The 9,391-nt window shown below is 46.4% G+C and overlaps 1 protein-coding gene across 1 annotated transcript; it reads left to right on the top strand.

Annotated features, from left to right (window-relative positions):
* Positions 1 to 1,601: 1,601 nt before the first annotated feature.
* On the top strand, positions 1,602 to 7,410 carry LOC134350274 (homeobox protein Nkx-3.1-like). The gene is made up of 2 exons (XM_063055306.1): positions 1,602 to 2,073; positions 6,859 to 7,410. The coding sequence occupies exons 1-2, from the start codon at positions 1,839 to 1,841 to the stop codon at positions 7,233 to 7,235; spliced, it is 612 nt and encodes a 203-aa protein (XP_062911376.1). The 5' UTR covers positions 1,602 to 1,838; the 3' UTR covers positions 7,236 to 7,410.
* Positions 7,411 to 9,391: the final 1,981 nt, after the last annotated feature.

Genomic DNA, 9,391 nt, shown 5'->3' on the forward strand with positions numbered 1-9,391 from the left:
TATAGCCCAGTGAACCTTAGGTCTGTGGTGGGAAAGCTGTTGGAAAAGATTCTTAGAGATAGGATCTATGGGCATTTAGAGATTCATGGTCTGATCAGGGACAGTCAGCATGGCTCTGTGAAGGGCAGATCATGTCTAACAAACCTGATAGTGTTCTTTGAGGAGGTGACCAGGCATATAGATGAGGGCAGTGCAGTGGATGTGAGCTACATGGACTTTATTAAGGCACTTGACAAGGTTCCACACGGTAGGCTTATTCAGAAAGTTAGAAGGCATGGGATCCAGGGAAGTTTGGCCAGGTGGATTCAGAATTGGCTTGCCTGCAGAAGGCAGAGGGTGGTGGTGGAGGGAGTACATTCGTATTGGAGGGTTGTGACTAGTGGTGTCCCACAAGGATCTGTTCGGGGACCTCTACTTTTCGTGATTTTTATTAATGACCTGGATGTGGGGGTAGAGGGGTGGGTTGGCAAGTTTGCAGACGACACAAAGGTTGGTGGTGTTGTGGATAGTGTAGAGGATTGTCGAAGGTTGCAGAGAGACATTGATAGGATGCAGAAGTGGGCTGAGAAGTGGCAGATGGAGTTTAACCCGGAGAAGTGTGAGGTGGTACTCTTTGGAAGGACAAACTCCAAGGTCGAGTACAAAGTAAATGGCAGGATACTTGGAAGTGTGGAGGAGCACAGGGATCTGGGGGTACATGTCCACAGATCCCTGAAAGTTGCCTCACAGTTAGATAGGGTAGTTAAGAAAGCTTATGGAGTGTTAGCTTTCATAAGTCGAGGGATAGAGTTTAAGAGTCGTGATGTAATGATGCAGCTCTATAAAACTCTGGTTAGGCCACACTTGGAGTACTGTGTCCAGTTCTGGTCGCCTCACTACAGGAAGGATGTGGAAGCATTGGAAAGGGTACAGAGGAGATTTGCCAGGATGTTGCCTGGTTTACAGGGTAGGCATTATGATCAGAGATTAAGGGAGCTAGGGCTTTACTCTCTGGAGAGAAGGCGAATGAGAGGAGACGTGATAGAGGTATACAAGATATTAAGAGGAATAGATGGAGTGGATAGCCAGCGCCTCTTCCCCAGGGCACCACTGCTCAATACAAGAGGACATGCTTTAAGGTAAGGGGTGGGAAGTTCAAGGGGGATATTAGAGGAAGGTTTTTCACTCAGAGAGTGGTTGGTGCATGGAATGCACTACCGGAGTCAGTGGTGAAGGCAGATACACTAGTGAAATTTAAGAGACTACTAGACAGGTCTATGGAGGAGATTAAGGTGGGGGAGTTATATGGGACGCAGGGTTTAAGGCTCGGGACAACATTGTGGGCCGAAGGGCCTGTACTGTGCTGTACTGTTCTATGTTCTATGTTCTAAATAAAACTGTAGCCTGTAATGTGCTGTAAATTTCTATGTTCTATGTAAAAGCGTATATTCTACCCAGTGTCTGGAGAGAGAGGGCAGTGAAGGGGTTAAATTTCTTCTAGCAAACGCCTCCTATAATTAACCCTTAGTTTGCGCCGCGTGACATTTCAGAACGCAGCATAGGTGTTGGGCAAGTATTTGGGTTATGCGTCCCACGGAGATAAAATGAAATTTAAGTTAAAAAGCACGTTGAAAGAGACCGAGAGCCTGTCCGGTGCATCTCCGCACTGGACAGGGGAAGTGACCGGGGCCGTTCGCCAGAGCCCAGAGCAGACAGCGGTGATTGCATCTGAGGAGGAGACGGACTCCGCCTCTCCCTTTATGCTGCACCTTCGGGTATAATAAAGCCGAGAGCCAAGAAACCAACTTAACACTTCCTATCCCTGACCTGGTTACTGCTCCAGATCCAGGGCCGGAGGTATGTCTGTCACCACAAAACCATTCACATCTTTCCTCATCCAGGACATCCTGGCGCAGCAGGAAGTACCGGGAGGTCCCGGTCGGAGATCGGCCCCTTCAGAAACAGGTGCGTCCAAGCCCTGGCCGGAGGGCAGACGGTCAGCCGACCAGAAGACAAGATACGGAGGGGATTCGGAGACTGGGTTCCCTACTGGAGCTGGAGATCTTGCGAGAGAGACAGACCTGGAGGTCGGAGGTAGGGGAAATCTCTGGAGGTGATGGTGGGGTGGAGGGTGATATCTTTATTTCTCTCGCTCTCTGTAACGCGCCGGCATTGCGCTCGGCCTGAAGCTGATAGAAGTGAAGCAAGTCGGAGTTTCCATTAAAACCCCGTCGTCAGGCCAAAGACTGTCCAAAGGGACTGTCAGTGTTCTGGTAACCCAGAACCAATGGCTTCTGTTAACGGGTCGAACGCGGACTGCTGTCAGTTTCCGAGATTTCCAAACTCAGTTTTCGAGCGGCTTCTGCTCGCGGTCCCGTCCGCTCGTTCGTTCGCTCTCCACGTTCCTGCAAACGGCTCAAATGCTATGATGCGAACTTCGGGCAATCGGGGAAAGTCTGAGAAACTATACGGTGATTTAGAAGTGAAGTAAACGTACTTCACCCGAACGTTGGGATCCTTGGGGTCCGAATACGTAAGTACCCGCACAACAGTGTTCTGCTGTATCCTATTGAAACGGCACAAATTATGGGGCGGTCTGTTTCCCGACAATAGAGTAAAATGTGTTTTTTTCTGGCTGTATTGAAATTTAAATCTACCAATGAAATAATCTGCAACTGGCCCTAGTGGGAGGGGGCAGCAATAGCGGATGGACGGCAATATTAGCGGAGACTAAGCAGCAGTAACACAAGGAATGAGGAGGGGGTGGCTCTGTTGTACTGGGAGTTGCGTAGACCCAAAGGGCAAAATGGCCTCCTTCCGGGTACAACTTGTGAAGTTTTTCATCTCAGCTTAGTCTTGCTGGTGAGTTGATTAACACGCTCAAAATACTGGAGGAGCCCAGCAGGTCCGTCCAGAAGAGTGCGAGTGCGTGTTGCTCGCTATTTCCAGCTTCTACAGAATCCCCTGTGTTCATAATCCATTTCATTGTTGGACACCCCACACACACAGCTAGTTGTTACTCGTCCCAAACGTCTGCAGTTTATTCTCCTCCAGCACGTTTGTGTGTTACATGTTGGCTTTCGCTGCCTCCAAAACCCTCTTTTTGTTTATGATTTTCTCCAAGATTAAAGGTTTAGTTCTGTAAGCATTGTGCCTGATAACAATAATCCTGCTGCCCTAGGTGGTTTCGAATAGAAGGTTTTACACATAGGGTTCGAAGCACAGTCACTTCCACACATCTCAGTTTCAGTTCAATGCTTCATTTTTAGAAGGGTTGACTTGGTTTCTACACTTAGCTGGTTGGAGTAGGACAACCAGTTGAGCATAGAAACCAATTCTTCCTGACTCAGTAATATGAACCACATCAAATAATCTGAAGCAAGGTTCTGTCTGTCTGTATCTTGTTTTACTGCGGTTGGCAAAGCAAGGTTCACTAATCAAACTTTGAGCAGCACCAGTCCACACTGACTTCCCTCCTCTAGCACCAACCCTTGTGTCTTAGAATGCAAGGCACAATATAACTAAAGACCTCCCCACCCCACAGCTTGGTCATTCTCTCACCTTTCTCCTTCCATCGAGCAGAAGATACTTGATGCTTGAAAGCACACACACCAAGCTGAAGGACAATCTCTATGCTGCTGTATAAGATTCTTGAATAGATTAGTGTACGATAAAGATCTCTTAACCAACCTTGTCATGGTACTTGCACTTCATTTGTTTCCTGCACAGCACTTTCTCCATAACTCGAACACTATGTTCTGCATTGTTATTTTTTTCCTCAATGTTCTTTCATATGGAGTGATCGGTCCAGATGACATGCAAAGCTGTGTATCTTGGGACGTGTGACAATAATACACCAATTACAATTACACAGCAAGACAAATGATGACTTGTGTCAGGAAACCCTGGGTGTAAAGGGACAGATACTGTACCTCCACAACCAGAGTCTTAAACTGAAGGTGGGATTTTCCTCTTCCCATTAAGGGGTAGCATTTAGCAAGAAGGTGATTCACCAATCAATCTTTGTGGATGAGAAAGATTGGCGAAGCTAGGGCTGTACTGATATCATCAAGGGGGTTTCTGAGTGCTCAAAATCATGAAAGGTCAGACAAAATAAGCAAGGAGACAACCGAAGAACACATTAGGAGAAGCAAATTTAAGATGATGAGGCAGAGGTGATGTGTGGAAATTTTATTTTCACCCACATCGTGATGTTTGCGCAATTCAGCTGGTGTAAAATATTCCATTGCAACTTTCAGAGTTTGAAAGAGAAAGAAAGTGGGACACAGGCAATACAACTGAGGAACAGGCTCTTCAGCTTACACTGCATGAGCTGACCATGATGCCATATTAAGCTAACCCCACTTACCTGCACAAAATCTATATAAGTGCTTCTAAAATGTCACTGCCACTAAGCACATCTACACAAAGCATTGTTGTTAGAAAGCTGCATCCATCGCCAAGCACCCGTACCAATACCAGGTCAACTTCTCTTCTCATTGCTGCCATCAAGAAGATGATGAAGGAGCCTCAGGACTCTCACCATCAAGTTCAGGAACCTTGCCCCTCAACCAGCTCTTGAGCCAACAGAGATAACTTCACTTGCCCCAGCGTTGAAATGTTCCTACAACCTATGGACTCAGTGTTCAGGACACTTCAGCTCACGTTCTCAATATTTATTGTTTATTTATTATTATTTCTTCTTATATTTGCAGTTTGGTGTCTTTTTGCTCATTGGTTGAATGCCCAAGTTGGTGCTGTCTTTCAAAGATTCTATTATGGTTGTTATTCTATCATGGATTTATTGGGAATGCACACAAGAAAATCAATCACAGGGTTGTGTATGGTGGCATACAGTACATGTACTTTGATAATAAAATTACTTTGAACTTCCTTTACCCCTGTCAGCATGATCCAGGCACCTGTCACGCTCTACATATGAAAACAACTCTTGCTTAGAGTCAGAGGCATGGAACACTACAGCACAGAAGCAGGCCCTTTGGCCCATCTAGTCCTTGCTGAATTATTCTGCTTAATCCCACCGACCTGCACCTGGATCATGGTCCTATATACCCCTCCCATCCATACACTTGTCCGAACTTCTCCAAAATGTTGAAATCGAACCCGCATCCACCAATTTTGCTGGCAGCTTATTCCACACTCTCACCACCCTGAGTGAAGAAGTTGCCCCCTCATGGTCCCCTTAAATATTTCACCTTTCGTCCATGATCTCTTGCTCTAGTCTCTCCCAACCTCAGTGCAAAAAGTACCTGTTTGCATTTACCTTATCTATATCCCTCATAATTTTATATACCTCCATCAAATCTCCCTTCATTCTCCCACACTCCAAAGAATAACATCTGAAGGAGGCTCCACCTTTCCCTACAACTCTGGACCTCAATTCCTGGCAACAATCTTATTTTTTCTCTCTACTGTTTCAATCTTACTGATATCATTTTTGGAGGCAGACAACCAGAAATGAGCACACAATATGTCCTTTGAATTTCCCAGTCTCACCCTAAATCTATGTTCTTTAGAAAGAAACTTGTAGGGGTACGAGGAGGGAGTAGGTGCAGAGGGAGTATTGAATTGCTGTTTCTATATGCTGTTAGTCTCACTAGGATGAGCGACATCTCCTGCTTATCTGCGGCACGGGCCAAAATGCTGAAAGAATGACAATAATTTTTTAACTATCCCAAAGGTCTTTGTTCCACTAGAATTTTGCAAACGCTGATTTAGGTAAGCATAGGTGAGCTATGATCTTTGTCTACGTGCTTACATGTCTGACTGGTAAATCTAGACCTGGGTCAGAGTTGAGGGTGGATAGAAATGAATGGATGTGCAGAGTGGGATTGGTGGTGGGGTACATTGTCTCCAGGAGAGTCTGAAGAGATAGATTTAGCGTAGGAGTAAATGGAAAGGGCAGTGCTTTGCAGTGTGGCAGGGGATAAGCAATGATTGAAAAACAGAGAGTAATGAATGTTCAGGCCCTGCCTGTAGTCAGAAGGGTCTGGAGATTGTAGTTGGGGGAGGGAGTTAATGGGGAAGTGGGATAACTAGTCAGGAGAGTTGAGGGAAAGGGAGAAAAGAAGGGTGTCTGTATTGAGGAGAAGAGAGAGGGGGATTCGAGTAGCAGGACTGATGAAAGAGGGATAGGACAGGGTATAGAGAGGGATCAAGGATGGATTAATGAGGCAGTTTCTGTGTCTGAGCATGGAGGGGAAGGGGTGCATCTGTCATCAGTGGAAAAGCAGAGAGAAAGGGGGATGTGCAATTGGGCTGGGCATGGGAGAGAGAGTGTGTCTGTAGCTGGGAACAATGAGGAAGGGAGAACTAGGCTAGCTGTAGTCAGGACTGACGGAAGTGTTACCCGTTGTATGACTGATGTTCATGTTTCGGTAGTCGGTAACAATCTGTAGTGAGGAGGGGCTGGATGGACAGTCTGGTCAATGAATAACTAACAGTTTGCTGCAGAAACTCAGCGAGCCAAGCAGCGTCCTTGGAGGGGCAGAAAGAACTATCGACCATTCAGATCAAAACCCTGTATCGGGACTGAGGGGAAGGTTCTAGATGCTGTTTGACATGAAGTCCCTCAGCAGGCTGGGCATTGCTCAGGATTTTAACATCTCCAGTTTCTTGTGTCTCTGGTGAAGGAGCTCCCTGACGTGGGGGGAGATGAGGAGGAGGAATGGGTTACGAGTGGCTGGAAGTGATGTGATGCTGGAGTGCTATCTCCAACCGAGTGGAGATTGGAGGAGAGGAGCTGTCAGTATTCTAGGATAAATTGGCAGTGTTGGATGTCTCCTCTGACTGCTGACTTCCCCTTTAATCAGCCGATCACAAATCTCACGCAAATTTCTTTTCCCTCTTTTCTGCCAGGCGTTGCCGTTCACAGGAGGGCCGAGGTCTCGCCCGCAGGGGTGAGAAGCCCCAAGAAAAAGCGTACGCGAGCAGCCTTCTCGCACGCCCAGGTGCTGGAGCTGGAGCGGAGATTTGACGGGCAGAGATACCTGTCGGCGCCCGAGAGGGCCGACCTGGCCAGCGCTCTGAAGCTCACCGAGACGCAGGTGAAGATCTGGTTCCAAAACCGCAGGTACAAGACCAAGAGGAAGATGCTGTCAGCCAGTCAGAGCTACGCCGTGCCCAAGGAGCAGGTGGGCACGATGGAGAGGACACCATTCATGTCCTCCTACCAAAGTTACCGGCACTATCCCTACCTGTACTGCCTGGGATCCTTTAGCCCCACCATGTGGTGAGGTCAGAGACTGGCCTCACCTGCAGCGAAAACGCACTTTATTTATTGAGTCTCTCTCTCTGGAGGGAAGGGGGTGCTCTGTCCCACTCCAGACTGACTTGAACCCCACCGTTTCCCATCACTGTACTGGGACCAGAATACAACTGTAAATCAATATTATCCCTGCAATATTTGTAATAAAGCAATAGCTATTTTTTATAGCACATGTGGCACTGGTGAGCTTTATTTAATCGTTAGAATTGCTGACAACATACACTCAATGGCCACTCTATTAGGTATCTCTCGTACCTAACAAGTTGGCCTCCGAACGTATGTTCCTGACCTTCTGCTGCTGTAGCCCGTCTGCTTCAAAGTTGGACCTGTTCGGCATTTCGAGATGCTCTTCTACACACCACTGTTGTAATGCACGGTTATTTGAGTTACTGTCGCCTTCCCGTCAGCTTGAACCAGTCTAGCCATTCTCCTCTGACCTCTCTCAATGTTAATTTCACAGACAGAACTACCCTCACTGGATTTTTTTTTTCTCACCATTTTCGTAGACTGTGTGAGAGAATCCCTGGAGATCAGCAGTTTCTGAGACACTCAAACCACCCTTCCTGGCACCAACAAACATTCCACAGTCAAAGTTTCTTGGATGGCATTCCTCCCCCCCCCCCCCCCCGTTCAGGTGTTTGGTCTGAACAACTGAACCTCTTGACAATGTCTGCATGCTCTTGTGCATTGAGCATGATTGGCTGATTAGATATCTGCATTAACAAGGTCTACCTAATAAAATAGCCACAGTGTTGTCACTGACAGATACTCCTCAGTACAATTGACAAGGAGAGGTGCAGGAAGTCTGCCTATTCCAATTAATGGTGTACTCTGGATTCAAACTTGGGACCAATATTAGCAACTCAGTTTAATCAGGTGAATGTGTGGTGCTACATTATAAAAAGAGAAACTAGGACAGAACTTGCACAGTAACTGGTAGAGCCCCTGAGGAATGTTGCAGAACAGAAGGAGCGAAGGGTGTGGTAGACATTTCCTTGCAAGTGGAGGTACAGGTAGACTGGATAATGAAGGAGGAATATGAAGTACAAGATTTAGGATGTCATAGTGCATTACAGCATATTACAGGCTCTTTGACCCAGGATGTTTTGCCGAACTTTTAACCTGTTCTAAGATCAATCTAACCCCTGCAACCTACATAGCCCTCTGTTTTTTTTAAAATCATGTTCCAAAATGGTTACAAGCCACATTGGGAAAATTGCGCAGTCCTGCTATAAACGATGTCATTAAACTGGAGAGGATGCAAAAAGGACCTTGGATGAAGTTAAGGGTCTTTGGTTACAAAGAGAAGCTACATAGGACGAGATATTTTTCCTGAAACAAAGGAGGTGGAGGGGTAACCCTACGGAATTTTTAAATTCATAAAAGGTGTAGATAAGGTAACTAGAAAAGTCTTCCCCCCCCCCCCCCACCAAGGCAAGATAGTCCAAATCTAGAGAGCATAGTTTTAAATGGAAAGGAGAAAGATGGATTTAAAAAGGACCCAAGGGGAAGATCTTCCACACAAGAGGGTGGTGATTATATAGAATGGGCTGCCAGAGGAAATGTTGAAGTTGGATACAATTGCAACATTTGGAAGACATTTCAACAGTTAACAGATAGGACAGGTTAGATGGATGTGGGGCAAATGTAGGCAAATAGGACTAGCTCATTAGGCAATTTGTTTAGCCAAGACGGGTTGGGCCAAAAGGCCTGTTTCTGTGCTGCAATACTTTGAGAGGCAAGTGCAAACTACTGTTAGGAAGGGAAAGGAGGGAACGACTCATGCTGAGGTACAGAGTAACCTCCAGAGGGCTCAGGTGGAGTGGATGACAAATCAATGTAACAATTTCCTATGCTAAAGTTCACCACTTACAGATCATACTGTGGTTACTCACGGGATAATCAATAGTACCTCTTAAAAGTTCCAGTTACTCTTTCAGTACACCTTTTGACCAGTCCAGTGCCTGCTCCTAGAGTCACAGTCGTAAGATAGGGCATTAACCCTTTAGAGCGCATTTCTATCTCAAATATTCTCATGAAATTGGCTGTCACGAAGTTCGCTGCCCACTTTCACTTGCTCTGCGCAGGGTGAAGTGGAGCCTGTTTATTCAGCACCGTCGAGGC

Source organism: Mobula hypostoma, chromosome 8, assembly GCF_963921235.1.
Source record: "Mobula hypostoma chromosome 8, sMobHyp1.1, whole genome shotgun sequence".
In the NCBI taxonomy this organism is placed as follows: Eukaryota; Metazoa; Chordata; class Chondrichthyes; order Myliobatiformes; family Myliobatidae; genus Mobula; species Mobula hypostoma.